This window comes from Mustela putorius, unplaced genomic scaffold (assembly GCF_011764305.1).
Source record: "Mustela putorius furo isolate JIRA1106 unplaced genomic scaffold, ASM1176430v1.1 tig00537297_pilon_pilon_pilon, whole genome shotgun sequence".
In the NCBI taxonomy this organism is placed as follows: Eukaryota; Metazoa; Chordata; class Mammalia; order Carnivora; family Mustelidae; genus Mustela; species Mustela putorius.
This window is the reverse complement of record NW_025422435.1, coordinates 931,151-954,386: the sequence shown is the minus strand read 5'-3', so window position 1 is coordinate 954,386 and position 23,236 is coordinate 931,151. Positions and strand designations below refer to the sequence as shown.

At 45.6% G+C, this 23,236-nt stretch overlaps 1 protein-coding gene across 5 annotated transcripts in view; it reads right to left on the bottom strand.

The window, feature by feature from the left end:
* Nucleotides 1-13,434: 13,434 nt before the first annotated feature.
* Nucleotides 13,435-23,236, bottom strand: part of LOC101687697 (NHS-like protein 2) — a 76,791-nt gene continuing 66,989 nt past the window's right edge. For 3 of the 5 annotated variants that reach the window (XM_013048213.2, XM_045074002.1, XM_013048217.2), the window contains one exon: nt 13,435-22,809. In XM_013048213.2, the coding sequence (XP_012903667.1) occupies nt 22,485-22,809 (325 nt within the window). In that variant the 3' untranslated portion in view covers nt 13,435-22,484. The remainder of the gene's footprint in view (nt 22,810-23,236) is intronic. The other 2 variants (XR_006604905.1, XM_045074000.1) reach the window with 2 other exon arrangements.

Below are 23,236 nucleotides of genomic sequence, written 5' to 3'. Positions count from 1 at the left end.
TGATACTAAATTGGCTTAGGGAACAGTGCCATGGCAAGGTTCCCAAGTGGTAGTCTTTGCTCTGCTGAAAAGACATTTCTTAAGCAAAGTAAATGTATTATAGGCCTTTGGGGGGCTTTTTCCCTTTGAGATTAGGATTACAGCTAAAATGTTCCAAGATAGTAGCTGTTTTAGCCATGTTAGACCCATTACTCTCTTGTAACCTCAACAAAACTCTTGCTCTAAAAAGGATGTAAGTTCACGTGGTTGAGGGGGTCATTGTAGTGTCTCAGTGTTGCCCCTTCTAACTTAATGAGGTGAACATCTGCTCGGTCTGCTTTAAGAGACTCATATGGACCAGATAGTAATCCATGTTAATGGACTTAAAACAACATAGAAGGTGATGTATGATGTATCCGTATACGTGAGTAAGTTTGTAGTGACTACAGTAAGGGTAACATTAGAACCCAACTGTCTGGGTATGAATCCCAGTTTTGTCACCTACTAGCTGTGACATCACCGGTGAGTTACTTAACATTTCTGGACCTCCTCTGTAAAACAGGGTACTACTAATATCTTCCTCACTGGGTGTTGGGAGCACTAAATCATGAATTTAAACAAAGCCCTTAGGAACAATGCTTGACACACTCTCAACCAATGTAAGCAACTATTATGTTTGCATGAGCCAGTGTTTTTTCCTTTTTCGGTAAAATGTATCAATTCACGTATTCAAAGCTCTATGTGATGACATCCGGCTGGAAAGTGAGGTGTTGTACAGTGCAAAGGTACCTTCTAGGGGCGCCTGGGTGGCTCAGGGGGTTCAATCTCTGCCTTCACTTCAGGTCATGATCCCAGAGTCCTGGAATCGAGCCCCACATCAGGCTCCCTGCTCAATGGGGAGCCTGCTTCTCCCTCTCCCACTCTCCCTGCTTGTGTTCCCTCTCTTGCTGTCTCTCTGTGTCAAATAAATAAATAAAATCTTAAAAAAACATAAAAATAAAGGTGGCTTCTCTTAGCAAAACCTATGAAAATCCTTAGGAGTCCTTCCAAAAACAGAGAAGCAACAGTCACACACACAGAGACATGTTTAACAACAATGAGCAAATGTCCATAAAGACAGTTTACACAGGAACTCAAAGGAATCACTTCGTGGTGGAAACTCCATTGTAATCTTTTATTCCAGATATTTGCCAATGGGGCTTATTTACCTTGAGTAGGTACTTCAGTGAGCTAGTTGGAGGGGCAGGGGTAAGACTACAGCTGGAAGCTAGAGGGGACTGATTGGAAGCATGAAAGCATGAACAAATAGGGGTCAAAGTTCAGGGATGGGGCACTTGGGTGGCTCCTTCTGTTGAATGTCTGCCTTTGGCTCGGGTCATGATCCCAGGGTCTTGGGATCAAGCCCATATCCAGCTCCTTGCTCATCAGGGAGCCTGCTTTCCCTCTCCCTCTCTCTCTCCCTGCTGCTCCCCAGCTTGTGCTCTCTCTCTCTGTCAAATGAATAAATAAAATCTTAAAAAAAAAGTCCAGGGATAGACTGAAGAAGACTACAGTGGACTACAGAGTACTAGAGGAGAAATGGATTTTTGAGTAAGGTTTGCAGATCCATCTCCCTTTAGATCGTGAGCAACGTGAAAGCCAGGCCTCATATATACCATGTCTTTAGGCTGGAAATGATTCAGTAAATATTTGTTGCTGGAACTGAATGGAATTGGAATTAAACAGTCCAAGAATGGTGTCAAGGATTTCAAAACGAGCAAGAGCACACAGGCAGAGTGGATTTCTATAGAGTGTCTGGGAATAGTATCCCTGAATGCAGCAGAGACAGATGGAGGCACGGAATTGGCAAAACACCATTAGGAAAAAATAGGCAACGAAACATTGCAGACAAGTCGGAAAAGCTATCTCTAGACATATCTCGGGACTAGCAACTACTGTCATTTTTGTTTATTCCCTGGTAGCAGTCGTGTTGTGGCTGTTGTCCATATGCATAATCCTTTTCATTCATTAATTTATTCAAGGAATACTTATTGAGCACATATGCCAGGCATGTTCTGTCCGTGGGTGTACATGGTTGCAATCATAAATTGCATACCATTTTGTAGCCTGCCTTTCCACTCGCTGTAGCAGAAGCCAGCATCTCCTTGTGCTTTGATGAGCACAAGCTGCCTCATGACAAACAGGTTCCATGGTCAGGAAGGCCTGGGAACACTGCACGTAAGAGCCCTCCTCTTGGCAGTCCACAACTCAATTGCACATCTGGGGTTTTCCTTCTCTACTGGCCGCCTGAGCATTGGAGAGCCCGAGGGCTCATCCTGGGTCCTCTTCTCTTCTCCTTAGGGAAACTCATCTGGTTTCAGGGCTTTAAACCATTGAGGTTCCAAGGACTCCCAAATTTCTCCCCAGCCCTGAACTGCCAATCCACCTGGCATCACCACTTGTATGTCCTATGGGCACCTCAGATTTCATATACATCAGGTATAACCACTCAGTCCTCTGTCCCTCTCAAACCCTCTCTTCCTCAAATCTTTATCATCCCACTACCATCCACACACTGCTGAAACCCAAGACCTAGGAATTGTTCTGGATTCCTCTCTTTCACTTATCACCCACTTCCCATTCACCAGCCAGTCCAGTTGGCTCAATATTCAAAATCTAACCCAAATCCTTCTGCTTCTCCCCATCTCCGCAGTCACCACCCAGGGCCAAGCCACTGTTCTCCCTGGTTAGCTTGCTTTAGCAGTCTTCTCCCTGGTCAGCAGTCTACTCATTGGTCTCCTGCCTTCATTGTTGCTTCAATCTATTAGCCACAGAGCAGCCAGAGTAAAAAAAAAATTTTTTAATTGAAGCATGTCAGTGACCCTCCTAAAACCCACCAATGGCTTTCCTTTGCTCTTAGAATAGAATCCAAATTCCTCAGTGTGGTCACTGGGTTTCACTCCTGATTCCCCAGCCATGCTGTGCTCCTCTCTATTCCTTGAAAACAGCAAACTCTCTCCCTCCTCGGGGTCTTTGCATTTGCTGTCCCCCTGCCTGGAAGAGTCTCTCTGCAGGCCTGTTGAGGCCTCAGTTCAAAAGTCACTGCAGAGGAACCTTCTGCAATCAGTCAACCCATCTGGACTAGCTCCCCTCCCAGTGCCCATTTATCGTGTCACCCTGTTAATTCTGCTGCAATCTGGGGTAACTTAGGGGATATTTATTTGCATTTTGCCTCAGCTGACTGGAATATAAGCTTCATGAGGGCAGGGATCTTGTCTCTCGGTTTCATTGGTGTATCCCCAACACCTAAGTGTCTGACACACCCAGTAATTACTGGTTGAATGAGTGAAAGCGTGATAAAAGCTCTGAGAAGTCCAGGGGTAAAGAAACCTTTTATGTCTGGTATTAAAAAAAGAAAACCTATTCATAATACCCTACGTGTTTGGGAGAAAATACTTCAAGAAATTCCAGTAGAGGTATTTTTTTTCACATTGCAGTGTAATGGAGTGAAAATTACAGAGGCTTATTATTCAGACAGATGTGTACTCAAATCTTGGTTCTTCTACTCACAACTGTGTGATTTTTGGCAAGTTGTGTCATTCCTCTGAGCTTCAGTTTCTCTGTTTATTTTTTAATAAAAAATATTTTTATTTATTTATTTGACAGAGAGAGACACAGCAAGAAAGGGAACACAAGCAGGGGGAGTGGGAGAGGGAGAAGCAGGCTTCCTGCCAAGCAGGGAGCCCCATGCGGGGCTTGATCCCAGGACCCCAGGATCATGACCCGAGCCAAAGGCAGACCTTAATGACTGCAGCATCCAGGCACTCCCCAACTTTTAAAAAAGATTTTATTTATTAGTTTGTCTATGGTTAAATGTAAGAAACAGTACAAAGACTTCGGAGGTGATTGTATTAAACTAAATAGAGTAATATACCTAATAGATAGAGTACCTGTCAAAAAGTATCACTCAATAAGTGTTAGTTTCCTTCCTTCCCCATTATCATAATTATGATTTTTACTTAGCGGGACTCAAAGTTGCTTTTCAATGGTTTACTTGTTGAGGGACACTTGAGTCACTTCCAGACTCATTCATAGAGATTTTTCCTTCCTTTGCATAATTTTCCTAGCATAGATTCCCAGAAGTAGGATTACGAGTAAAATGGTATGATCATGTGAAATTTCCTGATGCATATTGCCAGATTTTATTTTAAAGGGATGGCATTTATTCATAGCATGAGTCTCCAGTAACCAGGCATCAATTTGGTACTCTTTCAGCCTGACATATTGTAATTTCTTCCGCCTCCCCTCAATTCAGCTACTATAATAGGCAAAAAATGGCCATTCAGGTTTTAAAATTTTGTATGTCTTTGCTCATTAAGGAAGAGTAGACATTTTCCCATATGTTTGCCTTCTAATAGTATTTATTCTCATCTGTTTGTGCCTTCGCTCAGTTTTCTCTTGCGCGAGCATATTCCTGCTACGGCTTGCAAGGACACAGGCTGGCGGCTCCCAGCCCCGCTCCGATGTGTCCGGCAGAGCGGGGCTGGGTGAGGGTTGGAGCTGTTGTCCACCCCCTTTGGAAATCTGGGAGCTGCTTCTCTCTTGATTGGCCGCCTGCGGTCTTTTTCCTAGACTCCTTTTCTTTCAGCCCTTCCCGTAAATTTGGTGTAACTCACCCTTGTGTCCCGGGTCTTTAAAAAATGTTCTTGGTGTGAAATAGAACATAGACACATGAAGAAAAGTGCTTCCGACAAATGGACAGCTGGTAGACTTGTAAAAATAGTTACAAGTGCGCACAAGTGTGACCACCGCCCAGGTCCAAAAATAGAACTTTGCACATACCAGAGAATCCTCCCCTGTGTCTTCACCAATTGCAGTTGCCGCTTCCACGTCCAAGGAGCCACTCTCTTAACATTTAGGATAACAATCTCCTGGCTTTCCTTTATTGTTTCACCACCTACCTCTGCATCCCTAAGGAAGAATTCCGTTTCTTGGCTTTTGCATTCATACAAACGGAACCATCCTGTATGCGTTTCTTTGCATCTTCCTTCTTTTGCTCAACTTTATATTCCCATGCTCCACACATGTTGTTACAAGTGCTGTCGTTTAATTGCTTTTGCTGTACAGGATCCCACAGTTTGGGGGCACCTGGGTGGCTCAGTCAATTGAGCAGTAGACTCTTGATTTTGGCTCTGGTCATGATCCCAGGGTCATGAGCTCAAGCTCTGAGCTAGGTGTGGAGCCTGTTTAAGATTCTCTCTCTCCCTCTGACCCCTTTCCCAGTTGCATGCACGTGTTCCCCACCCTTCTCTCTCAAAAAATAAAAAGAGGAAGAATCCCACAGTTTGCCCATTCTCCTCTTGATGGACTGTCCGGTTATTTCCAGTTTGGGCTGCCATGTGGGATGTGCTGTGAATCTCCTATATCTCTTTTGGAAAAGATGTACACATTTGTCTAGGTTAAATAGCTAGGAGTGGAATTGCTGGGTACTGGGAAATGTGTATCTTCAGCTTTAACAGATAAACACAAACTGTTTTCCGAAGTGGTTGAAATCAATTTAGATGGCCATCGGCATCCTATCAGTTTCTGTTCCTTCATGTCTTCCTCAACACTAGTTACTGCCAGGCTTAAAAATGTTTTGCCAGTTTGGGGGTACGAAATGGTATGTCATCATGTGTGTATGTGCGTTGCAGCTTTGTTGAGCTATAATTGATGTACAACAAATTGCACATATTTAGAGTGACAACTTGATGAGTAACAACTGTAAAACCAGAAACTGAGATAATGAACACAACCATCACACCCGAAAGTTTCCCTCTGCCCCTTTGTAATCCATCCTCCCTCATTCCTCAGGTCCCTGTTGATAGATGGGACTAAGCATCATTCCATGCTTACTGGATATTTGGATTTCTTCTTTTACCACAAACCCATGTAAGTCTCTTGCCCATTTTTTATTAAGTTCACTGTCTTTTTGTTATAATTTGTAGGAGTTCTTTGTGGATTCTGAATACTAGTTCTGTGTTGGTTATGTGCATGGCAAATATCTTTACTTTGTTGTGGCTAGCCTTTTCAATCTATAAATGGTCTCCTAGTTTTAAAGGAGCTGAATTTTAACACTTTTCCTTTATAGTTAGTGGTTTTGTGTCCTGTTTAAGAAATCTTTCTCTGCTTCGAGGTCATGAGGATATTCTCCTGTATTATCTTCCCAGAGTCTTATATCTTTGCTGTTCATATTTAGATTTTTATCTATCTGGAGATATTTCTTAGTATGGTATGGGGCTCCTTTTTTATCATGTGAAGTAAATGAAATAGGATGATAGGGTTCTCAACATTTACTGAGCTCCTACGGCAACAAGTCAAACAAAGCATAAAGGGATACAAGAGAAATTTACATGGCAGAATTGGCAGAGCGTATTGGATGTTGCAGAGAAGGAGACATCTAGGGAGATGCCCAGGCCTCTGGTTTGTGCCAAATGAGTGGGTGGTGATACGATTCACCTAGGTAGGAAACAGGGAGAGGAGCAATAGAAGTGGATGACACGACAGGGAAAGCTTGCAAAGGAAAAGGAGAGAATGCCTAGAACACAGGCCTGAGGAGTCCAGTGCTTAAAGAAAGAGTGGAGGGCAAAGCAAAGGAAATTGTGAAGGAGTTGTCAGATAAATGAGAGGGGAGCCCGGAAGAGTGTGGGGTCAAGGAGGTCAAAAGAAGAGGCTTTGGGGGAAGGAGGCAGTGATCCATAGTACCAAGTGCTTCAGCGATACAAGATAAGGATCAAAAGCCTCACTGGATTTTTTTTTTTTTTTTTTTAAAAAGATTTTATTTATTTATTTGACAGAGAGAAATCACAAGCAGATGGAGAGGCAGGCAGAGAGGGAGGAAGGGAAGCAGGCTCCCTGCTGAGCAGAGAGCCCGACGCGGGACTCGATCCCAGGACCCTGAGATCATGACCTGAGCCGAAGGCAGCGGCTTAACCCACTGAGCCACCCAGGCGCCCTCTCACTGGATTTTTTTGACACAGAGATTTTTGGTGGTTCTCAGGACAGCAGACCTAGTATACGGATGGAGGCAGACATCAGATCAGAGAAAGTGGTGAGAGGCATGTGGTCAGTGCTGACAATTACTTTATGGTGTTAGTCTTTTTTTTTTTTTTTAAGATTTTATTTCTTTATTAGAGATAGACACAGCAAGAGAGGGAACACAAGCAGAGGGGGTGGGAGAGGGAGAAGCAGACTCCCTGCCAAGCAGGGAGCCTGATGCGGGGCTCGATCCCAGGACCCCGAGATGGTGACCTGAGCCAAGGCAGAGGCTTAACAGCTGAGCCACCTGGGCACCCGGTATGATGTTAGTCTTAAAGAGAGGAGATGATGAGGCACCGGACAGTAGCTGGAAAGGGATGTGAGGTCCAGGAAGAGTGATTTTTCAGATGGAAAGATGTGGATCTGTTTTTGTTCTAACCAGTAGGAGTTAGGAGAAAAGAATCCCCTGGGACACCTCATGGACCTCCACATTGCCTCATTATTTCCAGAGAGAGAAAGAGACCTCCTCCCGCAAGAAGTCTGTACCATCTCAGCTGGTGACTTTTCTTCCTATTTCGCTGAGAAATTAGAAGCAGCCAGAAATGAACTTTCCCAGGCTCCAACATCTGCAGCAGTCCTCTACTTGCTTCTGTGCCCAAACACTCTGCCTTCTGTCCTGTTTCTATGGAGAAAATGTCCCTTACACTTATAAAAAGTCATCCAATCCTTCCTCCTATGTTCAGGATATTACTCACTCTCACTTTTTTTTTAAAAAAGGATTTTATTTATTTATTTGACAGACAGAGATCACAAGTAGGCAGAGAGGCAGGCAGAGAGAGAGGGAAGCAGGCTTTCCGCAGAGCAGAGAGCCCGCTGCAGAGCTCGATCTCAGGACCCTGGGATCATGACCTGAGCCGAAAGCAGAGGCTTTAATCCACTGAGCCACCCAGGCGCCCCTCTCACTTTTTTTTTTAATTTGAAGAGAGAGAGAGAGAAAGAGAGAGAGAGAGAGAGAGAGAGAGAACATGAGCAGAGAGAGGGGCAGCTGGAGAAGGAGAAGCAGACTCCCCACTTAGCAGGGTGCCCTACCCTGGGCTCCATCCCAGGACCCAGGGATCATGACCTGAGTCGAAGACAGATGCTTAATGACTGAGCCACCCAGGAGCCCCCATCTCTTATCTTTTCAAGGGCTTCTGCTTCATCAATAGTTCCTTGCTCTCAGATGATTTCCATCGGTATACCAATGAGCACCCATCTCTCTCATCCTCAAAAATACTCTTTCCACTTTGTCTCCCCCACCAAATAATGCTCCTATTGCTGTGCCTTCCTTCACAGCAAAAACTCTCCAAAGGCTGGTCGGTTGTCATTCTTTTCACTCCCTCTCTTTCCATTCTCTATCCAACTAGCTCCAGTTGAGGTTCAATTTTGCAACTCTGCTGAAACTACCTTCCTCACCCATCCGACAGCCCAGTGGTTACATGTCAGTCCTCGTATTACTTGATCTCTCAGCAGCACCGGACACAGCTGATCACTCCTTCCTTCTTGGAAAACCTTTCTTGTTTACTTTCATGATGCCACATTCTCTAGGGGTTCTCCTTCTGCTCTGTCTCAATTTTCTTTGCTGACTCCCTTTTCTACCCAGCTTCCAAGTTTTGGGGGGCCCTACATCTCTGCCTCAATTCTCTCCTCTATCTACACTCTCCGTAGGTGAGTTTATTTGGCACCAAGGCATAAACCACACCTATATGCTTATGGCTCTTAGATCTATATATCTAGCTCTGACCTCTCACCTTAGCTCCAGGTATAACCTATTATCTAGTTGATATTTCCAGCTCTATAACTAATAAGAATCTCAAACTTAATGTGTTCAAAACATAACTTCATTCTCCTCAGCTCAAAAGTCACCTCCTGAGAAATGCCTCCCTGGACCACCATATTCAAAATAGTTCTCTCTTATCACTTTCTATCATAACATTTGACTGTATTTCCTCAATAGCCTAAAATGATCTTGTTAGTTTATTAACACATTGTCTGTTCCCTCATGTTGGAATGTATGCACCTGAAAGTCAAGAGCCTTGACTGTTTTGCTTACCATTATTGTCCGAGCTCCTAACACAGTGTCTGTCACACAGTGGGTGCTTAATTAGTATTTGTTGAATAAATGTTCATTGGAAAGGAGAAATTGGAGGTAGAGAAGGGATAAGGAAGCATGCACATACAGATGGGATAGCGGATTTGCTGTTAGGACAGTAATGGACTTCCTGTCTGATGGTTTCTACTTCCGTTGAGAAGTCATTTCCCAGAGAAGTAGCAGGGGGAGGTGCTAGTGGAGGGCTTTGAGTCTGAAGAGAATAGAGGTTTGAAGTTGTGATGAATAGGAAAGAAGGATGATCATGGAACCAGAGAAGGATTTTTTTTTTTTTTTTAGTAGAGCTGCAGGCCCCTTTTTAGTAGGAGAACCAGTGTCTTCTCCAGCAGCCTGGATGTAGGAGCAGAGACTGTGGACAATTGGATTGATCCAGGTGGGGTTGTGTCTGGCAGAGGGGTGGAAGGACAACAGAACAAAAGTAGTTGAGGATGTTTGCAAGAAAGTGGTCAAAATGCTAGAGCTGAACTAACTGGTGAAGAAGTTAAAAGACAGATAAGGGCTGAGAGATAATGGAGCAGTAGGCTGATCTCCACAAGAGCAGGGATTACATTTATCCCATTCAAAACTGTATCCCCAGTATTTGCTGCCTTGTTTGTGGTAGAAGCCTACTGAATATTGAATGAATGAATGAATGAATGAAGCTATTAGAGGTCTCGTGAAATTCGACAGTGTAATGTAATTGAATGAGAGAGAGAGTTAAGAAGGTGTGAGGTAGTGGGAGATTAAAGTTAAGATGTCAGTGAGATGGCAATTCTGGGGGATAACGAGGTCCATTTGTGACCCTGTCAGTGGGTGATTGGAGCAGAAAAGGAGGTCATCAGAGATGAGTAGGCCAAAGAAAAGAGAAGCCAGGGAATTACAATGGGGCTCTTACATGAATATTTAAGTGGTCCCAGATTTTGGCAAGTCTAGATGTGGGATGACAGACTGAGAAATTCAGCAACTACAGTCTGAAAGTTGCAGCGGTGGGGAGTAAGGAAGGGACCCACTCCAGCACCAGATGCAAACGTACTTGTGGGTGGTGGGGAGGATGGGAAGGATCTCTGAGGAGAGGCCTACAGGAGAAATGGAGTTCTCAAGAGTGATCCAGTTTTCAGTTAAAGAAGGTAAAGTGGGGGCCTTCTGTCTGGATTGTAGGGCTATTAATCTCTAGAATTGGGGTTCCAGTGGGCCCAAGTGAAAAGAACGGGAGGGGAGGAGTGGAAAGTTGAGTAGCAGAGCAGAAGCTTAGAACAATGTGAAGGAAGTACTGAAAGAGATGACCAGGGGCCGCTGGGGGGCTCAGTCATTTAAGCGTCTGCCTTTGGCTCAGGTCCTGATCCCAGGGTCATGGGATTGAGTCCCACATCGGGGTCCCTGCTCAGTGGCGAGCCTGCTTCTCCCTCTCCCTCTGTCCCTGCCCCCCCCCCCACATCCCCGCTTATGCTCATGCGCTCTCTCTCTCTCAAATAAAAAATAAATAAATAAAATCTTTTTAAAAAGAAAAGAGATGACCAGAGGCATTCATTTCTAGGGTGGTGACTCCTAGATAATAGGAACATGAGGCCCGTTGGTCCCGGTCCCAACTGCCCAGTGAACTAGTCTCAGCCATGGCCCTGTTGGACAGCAAGCTCCACGAGGTTGGGTGTGATGTCTGTTGGTCACGATTCCGCCCTCAGCCCCTAGGGCTCTGCTGGGCACATAGACAGAGCTTGTGACAGTCCTGTTGACTGGACGGAGGAGCACACAACGCCTGGCCCATGGTGCTTGATACATGCCAGTGCCATTTTATTCCTGGCATTTTATGATGGATTGACTTATTTATTTGCACAGGTGACATGTCCTTGGAGAAGGTTTGTTACCAGGCATTAATGAGGCTTGGGAAAACCCGAAGTCCAATTAAGGCTCTCCAACAGTCAACAGGTGACTCCAACTTAAGAAAGCTACAAACCTCATCCCATGAACTGTACTCTTGTCTGAGGTAAGGAGTGGGAGTCAGAAAATAAGAACTTGTGTTTAATTGGCCCTGTTTCTGGGAGAGACACCTGTGATGGACATAGAGCCTTGCGGCCCAGGTCTCCCTTCAAGGGCAGACTTGTTTCTCTGGCTGCCGGGAGTGCCGTTGGCAAAAACCTTTCTTTAGCCATCAGCTCCCTTGGAGATCACCTCAGCTAGAGAGGGTCACCTCACCCGAGGTCAGGCCCTTGGTCAGGCGGCCCACAGCCAGTCACTGGAGCAGGGCTATGTATGAAGGCCTCCCTTTGGCCCAGGGCGGGACAGCTCTGATGGGTCAGTGTGATACCCGAGCTCGCCATCAAGTCCGCCGAGGGCTCTGTGGTCACCACATTGCCACCCTTTCCTCCTTCTACTGAAGCCTGTTGCCTTCCCTCTTTCCCACAGATGTCGATCCCCGGGGCATTCCCTAATAAATATCCTGCTCACCAAACTCCACCCCAGAGTGCTTCCTGGGGGCACCCCAACCCACAGCTATGCCTTGATGCAAGGTTCACAGGCTCACATGCCTTCAGGGCCATAGCAGGCAGTATACGTGCATGAAGCTGGTTGGGTTTATTACAACAGGGAGTGATGGGGAACTAGGTAAAGTGGAAAAATTGTGTCCCACCTACATTTTCAAAAATTGAAAAACAAGGAGGGGCGCCTGGGTGGCCCAGTCTGTTAAGCATATAACTTTTGGTTTTGGCTCCGGTCATGATCTGAGTGGTAGGATCAAGGCCCATGTGGGACTCTGCACTGAGCAGGGAGTCTGCCGGAGACTTGCCCTCTGCCCCTCCCCCCACTCGCATGCACTTGCCCTCTGCCCCTCGCCACACTCGCATGCACACACTTGCGCGCACACACACATTCTCTCTCTCTCTTTCTCAAATAAAATCAATAAGATCTTTAAAAAATTTTGAAAAAGAACATAGTGTAATCCAGACAGTGTGTGGGAGCTCAATTCAGCCTGCAGGCTTCCTGTTTATGACCTGTGCTGTATTATTTTATTTTTTTCAAGATTTTATTTGTTTGTTTATTTAATTTTTTTAAAAAGTGGGATCCACACTGGGTATGGCCTGAACTCATGACCCTGAGCTCAAGACCTGAGCTGGGATCAAGAGTCGGACGCTTAACCGACTGAGCAATCCAGGTGCCTCAAGATTTTATTTTCTTCTGAAGCAATCTCTGCACCCAACGTGGGGCTCAAACTTACAGGCTCAAGATGAAGAGTCATGTGCTCTACCAACTGAGCCAGCAGGGTGCCCCCACAACCTCTGCTTTAAGTGTGTTCTCTTCTTGGTAAATTAATATACCATATCCTGCCTTTGACATGTCTTTTGTGAGTTTGGTCAGTGTGGGTCAGTCCCTAAAAGCTTCCCCAATTCATGGTCTGGTAGCTCAAGGGGGCCCCGACCCTGCCAGGGTGATCACTTGACTTGGAACCACACGGTCCACTGAGGTACTGCTTGCCACGAGGCCCACCTCAAGCCAGCCTGTCTCTGACCTTTATCTTAAATCCTAACATCTGCCATGGTCTGAGAGTTGCCTTGCCCTTCCTCCCCCTTCCCTTGTGCACCTTCTAGATTGTTTCCAGCTCTGTTGTGTCTTTTTGGAAGAACAGCCTGGTATTGTCAAGGGCATGAGCTAATAACGCAGGGCCTGAAGAGACAAGGATGCCGGCTGCAAGGGCCTTGACTTTACATGCATGGGCCAGTGGGGAGCAGACAGCAAAGCTCCTTTCAGATGCAAGTTGACCCTGAAATACAGCTGTCGCTACCTGCATGGTGGGATCTGACTGTTTTTGAGGGATGGTGATGGGAAGTGACCAGGGCTACATCTGGTTCGTGGGTTTTTTGTTTTGTTTCTTTCTTTCTTTTTTTTTTTTTTTTTTTTTTTTTGTGCTCCCAGCCCAGACTCACTCTTCTCTGCCCTGCTGAATGGCTTCATCAAGCCAGAGAACAAAGAGGGAGTGCGTGCCCTAAGCACAGTTGCCATGGCAACCTCCTCCTTCCGGGAGCTTGGAAACGGCTGCCCACTTCACCAGAACCTCACCTTGTCTGCAGGCCATAAGCGGTTGTATTCGAATCCCTGAGATGAAGTCCTCGAACATGAATTACCTGCCAGTGTAGCTTAGGTTCACTGCTGGGTGGGCCAGGTACCTGCGAGACACCATGTCCTGCATTATTGGCTCTGGGCTCTCAGGGGTCTGTGAGAATAAAACCCCCTGTGTGGGGGTCCCACACTTGTGTGGTCAGTGACAGAGGCTCACGACCTCGGCTTAGTGTCTGAATAAAGGCATCACTGCTACAATGAAAACCAGAGGGTGAGACAGAAAATGATTTTTAACAGAAACAATTTATTTTGAGAAGACACAAACAGCTCTAGCTATATAAAGAATACGCTTCAATGGCTGGTAGCAAGCCAGTATGGAATGCTTAAAAGAAAGAGAGAAAGATAGAAAAGAAAGGAAAAGAAAAAGAAAAGAAAGACAAGAAAAACCCTTTGTCTGATCTCCCTGCAGAGGGCTTCCTTCCATTGTGTGTTAGAATTCTAAAAAAGACTGGGATGATGATCTCTCCTAGTTTCTGCTGCTTCCTGAAATTTTTATCCAGGGACACTGTCTCTTCACTGGGGGAATGGCCTTATCTCCACCTTCCAGTTTAGGACATTGGTCTGTAAATTCCAGTCTCTCTTATTTTTCTTAAGTGAGTTGTTGGCATTTAGTAAGCACTGCATGTGGACCTGACAAAAGTCTGTCTCCTGACTATGCACAGTAGGACCAGTCAATCCTTCCTTATTTTGCTTTCAGCAGGTGCATAGTTCTTTTGCTTCCTTAGAGATCAAGGTATAAGCATGGTTCCCCTCCTCAGTCTGACAATCTTAAACCGAAGGTGGGAAGAAACTGTTTCGCAGATGCTTTCACATAGGGAGATCCTGAAAGGTACTCGCTCATGCCTCTGACTTTTTAGAAATTTAGTTTCTAGTAACGGGGGAGACCCCTGGGCTCAAACGACAGGAAGCAAGTAGAAAGGTCCTAAAAAGCAATTTGCTTCGGTAGGAAAAACTGCAGCCTCAGAGGTATGTCTGAGTGACCGAGTGCCTATCGAATGAAAGTCCTAGCACTCTGTATGTCAGCCTGTCCACAATTGTCACAGACGAGTTTCTTCTAATGGCTTCCTGAGAGAAGCAGAAAGAAGTGTTCAAAAGACAAGAAAAAGGGAAATGCCACTGGAGCCCCAACAATCCCCTTCTCATTGACCAGACGTAGAGCTGGACCAGAGACCTGATGAGAACACTGGATGGAGTGTGTGCTTGTGCACAATGGTGTGTGTGTGCGTATGTGTGCGTGTGTGTGAAAGAGAAAGAGAGAGACAGAGAGAGAATTAGTCAACAGAGCCTTCACAGTCCCAGTGGAGAAACTATGCTCACATGCACAGGCACACGCCTTCCTCATTCATGCCCCTCAAGGCTTATGTGAGCAAATGCGAAAATGTGAATCTGAGGTTTAGACTTCCAAGTAGCATGAGAGGTAGAGATGGGCATGAGATGGAGAGAGTTGTGAAGAAGCTTTAGGGAGTCTTCTTCTCCTCCTCCTTCTTCTTTTTTAAAGTAAATTCTAGGCCCAGTAAGGGGCTTGAACTCACAAACCTAGATTAAGAGTCGTATGCTCTACCAACTGAGCCAGCCAGGCACCCCTAGGGAATCCTTTTAAAGGTTCAGAAAACAGGAGGCGGTGGTGTGTCACATGTTTGCTGGGGGCTGGGGGGGGGGGAGGCACCGGGCTTCCCAAGGAGTCCATCCCCCCTTGGGACTGGGGGCCCAAGAGGCAAGGGCTTGAGGCAGGTAAACACTGTGGGAGCAGAATACTTTCTATACCTTGTTGGTTTTCTTGCTGGGCCTAAGTATAGAACAGATCCAAATGGAATTATAGAAAATGGACACACGGACATTCTGGGTTTTAAAAACAGCCATGGGGACCAAGAGAGCTGGTGATTTTCCTAGGAAATTGTAGACTGGATTGGATCCTCACGACCTGGGCCACCAGACTTTCCAGAGACAGCCCTAAACTCACAATGGTAATATGGGGCAGGGCAGGCCAGATGACCCAGGGCAGGGGTGCCCGGCCACAGTTTGGGAGACTAGTGATGGGACAAAAGAAATAAGAAAACTCAGAAATCCATTCTTCCCTGCCAGTTTACCCTAAACTTGAGGAAGTAGAGGCACATTGGATAACTAGGACAGGAGGTCTGGGAAAATGAATGAGGGTTTCTACACCAAGGTAGTCACTGAGAGAGAGAGACAGAGAGAGAGAGAGAGAAACACCATGATGAAGAGCACCCTTCTAAAGATTCATGGATTGACATACGCAGCCCTCCTCCACCCACTTCTGTGCTGACTGTTGTGACAGGGAAGTAATTAGATGGGAAGGCAGTGAGCCCACATGTGGCCCCCCAAAACCTAAAATACTTACTCTCTGGCCCCTTACGAAAAAAGTGTGTCAACCCTTCGGGTTGAGATCCCACTAATCTCTGAGCATTCCTAAAAATAGAAACCATAGGAGGTCCAGTAGAAACAAGGGAACAATGGAAATAACTGGAAATACCACTCCAACTGACTGGCAGGGCCCTAAAGGGACACCACCTGCAGGTCCACGAATAATAAGGTATGCATGAGCCATAAAAGAAAGCCCAAGAATAGGCAAAGAGAGAGTCACACTGGGCAAAGAATGTTTCAGAAAAGAGTGCATGCAGAGCTCAGTATTGATTAGGGAATTCTATTATTTTCTGATAAGATGGAGATGGAGTTTGAGCCCAGGGACTGACATAACATGAAGCTAGGTGAAGTTTCTAGAACACAACTAAAGACCTCATGAGCATCTTACCGCCTGAAAGTACCTCATAAAGTTTAAGAAGGTAAGGATAAAGTAGATTCTAGGAAAGCCTATGTTGGTTTTCCCTACTTTAAGTAAATACCAATTACAAAAGTTCACACTAAAAAGAAGTAGAGACATTAGGGGACATTGGACTCTTTGTTTTTCAAAAGAAGTCACCAGAAGATTCCCCCACATAAGAGACTTTTTTTTACCAAAAAGTGGAATTTGATCTACAAAAATTCATTTTCAAACATCTCTTAGGGAAAACATATACAAAGTAGGGAACATATACTGAATTTGGAGGGGAAAAGAATGTTCCTAAATTGAAAATGAGATTTGTCTTCAATTCAACTAAAGAAATCTTGAGCATTTTCCATTAAAGCATAGATAATTAATTCACTGAACTATCCAGGAAATTCATATGTTGTAAAAGTAGAAGCCAGCTGTGGGTCATCTCTAAATGCAGTGCTTTAAACGCAAACACACTGGCCCCAGAGACAGGAGACCTGGGATTGAGGCCAGACCCTGCTACTGTATACATGACCTTGTGTAAGTTATTTGACCTTTCTGGGCCTCATGTGTAAAATGAGAGGTTGGTCCCTTTCAGTTCTAACATTCCAGGATTACAGATAAATATAAAAATCAGAGCAATACAACAACTTAGAAATAAGAAATATTCCCCAAGGTAAGCTTTGGAATCAGTAGAAAACAGTAGCACTGAAATATAATAAAAAGAAGAAAATTTTAACTACTAGCCAGAGTAAATATATCTCATTTAAAAATTAATGAAAAGATTTGTCATTTACAGTTGATCGGGAGAGGTTAAGAACACACAGATTGATACTTCTTCACCATCAGGCATATGGAGTTGAAAATGCATTTGGGGCGACTTATACAATGCGCACAGTGCTGCGTCCGCATGCATAACATCTTACAAAACTGGACGTTAAAAAATAAAAAGCTGAACACCACGTAGGGAATAAGTTCCTATAAAGCTTGGCTTGAAGGAGAAGCTGAGAGGGGTTAACTGGTTGTTCCAGTTCAGATTTTGTCGGTGGATCTGTTGATATCCAATTCCACTACGTAGGCAAAAATCTTAAAACCAGAGCCTCGTCGAGAACAGCCACCACGGTGAAGATGGGTGTTTAAGGGTCGGCAATACCAAACAAATAGAACACTTCTTTCTTTTTCCTATTCGTGAATTACAAAAAAAAAAATTAAACCCCAAACAGGCCAGATGTCCCAGCTAAGTCAAATCAAAGGCTTTGCAGGGTAAGCAAGTAGTTGATTCAGTCTGATCATTTCTTAATACCAAATAAATGTACACCCGACCAACACGACAATGTACATCACTTGGCCAGATACAGATCACTCTAATGACAGCAGAAACGACAGGAAAGGCTGGAACCATCTGGACAGTCGGAGCGCTAGGGATTCAGGAGCGTGAAGAAGTAACATCACTGGAATAAACACAACGCGCGTGCGAACACACACATACACAGACACACATCCCAGGGCTGCTGCTGCTGCTAGTTCTGAGATCACGCTCGGTTTTGGGCTTTGCTGAGCGAACATATACATGCATTTCACACAACCCATTACTTATGCAAATGTGGTTTTGCTACACTTATTAAAAGCGCCTCAAATATTTGTCTCTAACCATTTACTACTATATTCCTATGTTTCAGAATATTCTAGGACTTCATTTCACATCATTGTTTAAATTACAATTCTTGTTGTCCTTTGATGAAGGCAGCTGTTTGTACCTCTTTCCTACTCTCTTGTCCTCTTAAATTGCTAGTATCTTTGTGACTTACGGCTGAAACACAGGCAAAGGCTTTGGAGGGACTGCATGCCCTGGCAGAGATCTGGTCTTTCTCACACCAAACGTAAGTGATAGCACAAAACATAAATAAGGGTAGGGGAAGCAGAGGCTTGATTTCAGTAACATTGTACCTCCAGGAAGTTTAATGATCACCACCAACACTGGGCAACCCACATCGATCAGACATTGACTGGACAGTTTCACCTTTCACGAGCAGGACGCAGTCTCACAAACTCTAACTCCTTGTGTTCTTTCACTAAAATGATTCGTATGACTTCTATTTGTGTCAAAATGTCACTGTACAATATGAAGAATCTCAGCCTTCTCCATGGCTTTCAGGAGCCTTTTCCGAGAGCCTCTTGGTAGATGTGGTCCCTTTGTCCCTTGTCCAAGAGGACAGCTCTGGGGATCAGGACTCTATACCCAACCACGGGCAATGTAATGAAATAATTCCAGGAGACTAAGGTATTTTCTATATTCTGGAGTTAGCTGTCAGGGAATTCGGCCTTTCCATGGTGAAAAATACACTTTGGCAACTCATTGGTGCCTAACATTCTACAAGTAGAACTTCAATTCCTTTGGCTTAAGGCTTTTCCCCTGTTACAATGCAAGTGACCCTCAAAAAAGGTAGCATTAAACCTTACAATGTCATAGTAAAGGACTTCATCCCTTTCCTGAGAGCATGGTTTTCTGAGTGAGAAGAACAAACGAGGAGGCACTCAGGAGAGTTGGTGCTGGGAACCAAGGTCTGGGGAACATGGACCAGAAAGAGGACAGAGAGCGTCCCAGTGGCAGGCCTCCAACTCATTCACCATCTTGCTGAAGGGCAGCCCTTTTCTGCATCCCTACCGAAATGGGGGCTAACTTGCCACTCGGAGCAGGTTGCTTGGAAATCAACCATGTTTTCTGATCATAGTGAAGGCTCTTTGACATACAGGCATACAAAGGTAGGTTGAGAGAAATGGGAAAAGAAATGGTAATAAAATATTTGGTACAACGGCAGATAGGGAGTCATCAATGGAACCACACTAGTGCATGGATAGAAGATAAACCGATATTTATAGAGTGCAAAGTGCAGGGCTGGGACGAGGGTAAGGCATGTGCGCGGCTCCCTAGAGTGGGCACCTCATTCATGTCACTCTGGTCCTGGCCCTGGCAGATCTGGTTAAAGTGAAAGCTTGCTACTGCATTGATACACTTGGTGAGGATGGAAGGCTGCCCTGGTGAGGACCAGAGAGCCCTGGCCATGAACTCATCTTTTCTCAGGGATGGTTTGTGAGGAAGAGGGCAGGTGCATGGACAGATCTGCTCAGACAGATAGGTACAGTGGGATTGCGAGCTGATCTGTGTCGTCTAGAGAGTTAATTAAGATGGATATCTGGTGAAATGCACATTGTAAGCCTTGTAGAATTTCCTCCATCTTTGCACATTCGAGGTAATGCCTTCCGACTAACTGGTCGACTTATGGTCATAAGGCTAATGCAAACTCTTTTGCTGCCTGTGGTCCCGCCTCCTCAAAGTGTACGCTATCGGCAGGTTATGGGAGTTGGGACTGAGGGACAAGTTTGGGCCGGGGTGGGAGGGAGCCAGGCAAGAAATAATGCAGGCAAAGGAGAGGAGGCACTAGCAAGACTTCCTGTTGTACCAAGAATGGCTTGCTATCTCCCCTCAACATTTGAATCACAAACTTGTAATGAATGCCCACCTAGAGCAAAGCACTCCTAGCTACCCATTAACCAATCCTGGGGATGACTCCCTCTACTCGTGACTAGACTGAGGTCAGTCAGCAGAGCCACCTGCTGCTATTGGCTGGAATCAGAGCAAGCAAGAAGGATGGAAACAACTTGAATGGGAAGCTGACCTTCTGGGGTCAACTTCACTTCACTTGTTATCGTTATTATCTACACAAGTAACAGTGGCAGGAAGAGGTTCTCTGAAAGCCTGCCTGGAGGGGCTTTCAGCCTGTCTTCTCCAGTCTTAGCAGAGTAGGTGTACGAGACAGCGAACACTGGGCTATGAGCGGCAGTGGGAGAGAGCTAGTTGGTGTTACGATAATCACGGGCGTGAAACAGGTTGACTGTTAAGAGCAGGAAGGTGTTTGATGTTATGGCCCTCATGGACTAAAAAGGTCTACAGTTTGGTGGTTTGTTTGGGATTAGGTCCCCTGCTGCAAAATATTAAAGGAATATTTCCAGTCCTTGGTGTTCCCTCTAGCCACACCATCACTACCCCAAATCCTCCTGTGCTAATGAAAACACCACTGGGCATTTGAGGGCCATAATAATGATGCAGAAGACGTTCTAAGAATCCCATATACAGGTATACAGACTGCTGCAGAGGAAAGCAAGACTTTATGTTAAAACATAAAGGCATCTGGGCATTCAGCTTAGAATGTTTTGGGGAAACCATCAGGAATAGCAAGGTGAGGGGAGAGGCAAAACCCGCCTAGAAGTAGCAAACGAGAAGCTTCCAGAAAAACCAGCAGATGTAACAAATCCTATACTATGTGAGTCTCGTATTCGGCTTGAGTTCAGCTGTTCAAAGTCGTTCCCAAGGAGAAGGCCCTGGCAGCATTACACTTTTGTTAGGCCAAGGCACAAACACCCCTTCATTTCCCTACAGAGGAAAATGTTTCCATCTTTTGGAATTCTGAGGCTGGGGCAGACCAAGTGTGGCGTCCATATATAAATTCAGGCCAGGAATGAGTCTATTTTATGTCAGGCAACCCCTCTGAAATTTGATCAGGACTTTCAAACCAAATAGTTGGGATGTTTTTGAAAGCAACTGGGTACTCGCTGCTTATTATTTTAAGTGGCCTCTGCCTAAACCAAGGGCAAGTGCAGATTGCGAAGAAGTTGGTGAGCCTGCCCTGTACTCAGAAGTCTAGAATTCAGAACTGTACCAACCAAGGGCCTAGGCCTAAGGCTTCTAAGCGAGAGGCCCAAGTCTCCTCAGCTCTCAGTGTAGATTTTCAGCTGCTCAGTCTGCTAGAGTGTGGGCTGTGGAGCTAAGAGCTTGCTTCTCATTGGTGAGCGAGGCGGCCTATCAAAATCAAGAACTGTTTGTCTCTGGGGCACTTTCTGCATCCTCCAGGAGGTTGGCCAATGAATCCGTTTGGGGCGGGGGGATGGCGGTAGTGAAGGAGGAAGGGGTCCAGGAAGCAGGCTACAATTTCATTTGACTTTGCTTTTCCCTTCTTGGGAATATGGACAATTAACCCTCCATTAATGGTCAGCCAGTTTTTGTTTAATGCGTTGTCTGTTTTTTTTCCCCCAAACTCCCAGCAACCAGACATATGAAAATCAAATGAATCATTCCTCTTGCCCTGCTTAGAAAATTGAACTGACAAGTGCCTATAAGCTTGTGTGTGTGTTGTGTGGGGGGAGGGTGGGGGGTGGAGGGGTGGTGTTACAGGGATTGTTCTGGGGCTCTGTCAGCATCCTATTTCCTCCAACCCCTCTACTCCCCCACAGCATAGTTAATTGGAAGTTGGTCACATGGTGGAACATAAATGGCAAAAAAAAAAAAAAAAAAAAGATAGCCCTTTTTTTGGCGTTATGGGCCACAGCAACTTGCAAGGCAGCCTTTTAGGTTTGGGATATATCCTTTTTTTAGTCCATACATTCTTAGTTTTAGAACAGAGTAAGACTTCCTTTAACCAGAACAAAAGCAACCACACACCACAGTCTAAACTGAATGGAGGTGGACAAGTTACACTTACTTTCTCTCCTCCTTGAGACTTTGATGACGCTGTTCCTTCAGCTAATTACTTCCTGTAATGAAGGTTATATGCAAATGAAACGAGGGTTCTTAGAATGCAGCATGAGCTGGGCACCGATCCTAGCTATCCTTGTTGACAGACACTTGAAGAATCTCAAGGCGCACGCGCGAGTCGCCTTGGCTGGATCTGAGAGAATGCATGGCTGCCTCTTTTGGTGGCTGAACTTGGTTCACCCAAAGCAACTCAGTCCTGACTTTTCCTAGCTAAAGGGGTGTGGGGAGGGGCTACAGGTTCATCGAAACTCGAAACTCATCACCCTGTTCTCCGTGTAGACAATCAAACTGAAAAAGGCATGAATTTCAAGACAGAGTCACATTCATATTTTGCGTGACAAAAGCCAGCCAATCAACCCCATGCCGAAATAAGTGTACACCCCCAAACCTCTCTGGGGGCGGGGTGCAGAGAGTTTGACTGTGGTTGAAGAGGCCTCAGAGTCTTTCTGCTTCTCCACACGGGGCCAGCAAGGCCTTGCCCCAAAAGTGAATCATCGGCAACGGCACCCCACGACCCCCAGCTTTGGCAGCACTGGTTGGCCCTCACACTGTGCTCCTTGGTGACCAGAAGTCAGGGTCGGAGCAGCTCGGTCAGTGACCGAAAAGATGGCGCAGGTGCTCTTGCGCCTCAGAATTTCTCCTCAGGGCACAGCACTGGAGGGAAAAAAGGAGAAAATCGGTAGTCAGTAACGGCAAGATTATTAAGTGTGAAAATGCAAAATGTCCGAAGGTGACTAAAGTGCCTGATGATTTTAGCTCTAGGTCTAGTGGCCTCTCTCCTGCGGTCCAGAGGGTAAATGGATGGAAAGGACATGTAGGCTCTTTTGTTATTTCCATGACTCCTTTATAAAACCCTTTCTCTTCCCCTTTGTCTACTCAAGTTTAGTGACTAAACTGTTTGCTGAACCCTGGCCTTAGGTACTGGGGTTATCGGTGGTTTCGTAGTCTTTTGAAAATTGTGCAATAATTCTCCGAGCCAGTGGGTTAGTAGTCTTCAGCAGTTCGGCTGCTGAGGGCCGGGACTTTGGGGTTGCCTTGCTCCCCTTTTTCTGTAGCAAGGCCTTGAATTCGTCATTTCTGCCAGCATCCAGGTTAGCACTGCCACTTGACCCCGCAGAGGCAGATGACTCACTGACTGGAGAATCAGCTGGATTCTTCCCTGGTGAATGGGAGCTTGGTCTGCTGCCGCCTGCAAAGGTCTCCCCAGGCTCTTTCCAGCCAAGCAGCTTTCTTTTGGACCTAAATAAGAAAAAGTTTGCTTTGAGTGAATTCAATGCAGCAGATGTTTCCTAATGCCTCATATAACTTCACAAAGACCAGTGACATGATCTGGAAGCTTCTACACAGCAGCCGCGTGAGCAGTTGCACTGACCAGCTTTCTCCCTCTCTCCCTCTCTCTCTCACTGCTAAGTCCTCAGAGTCCCCTGTCTGGCTCCCTGGCTCTACCCTCCTTTCAGTGCCCACAGCTGGAGGGCCTGCAGGGCTCTGGGACCAAGGGAGAATTTAAGGAGTCAAGGCTATTTGCTCAGTGACTCTGATTCAAGACAGCCTGAGGGAACTGATGCTCCTGCACCTCTGGGAACTGGGATCTTTCTAGTTTTTCTCACCAGCAAGCCCTTGCTCTTTGCCCTTGTCCAAGAAGAGAGGGTCCCTATCCGGTCCCCCT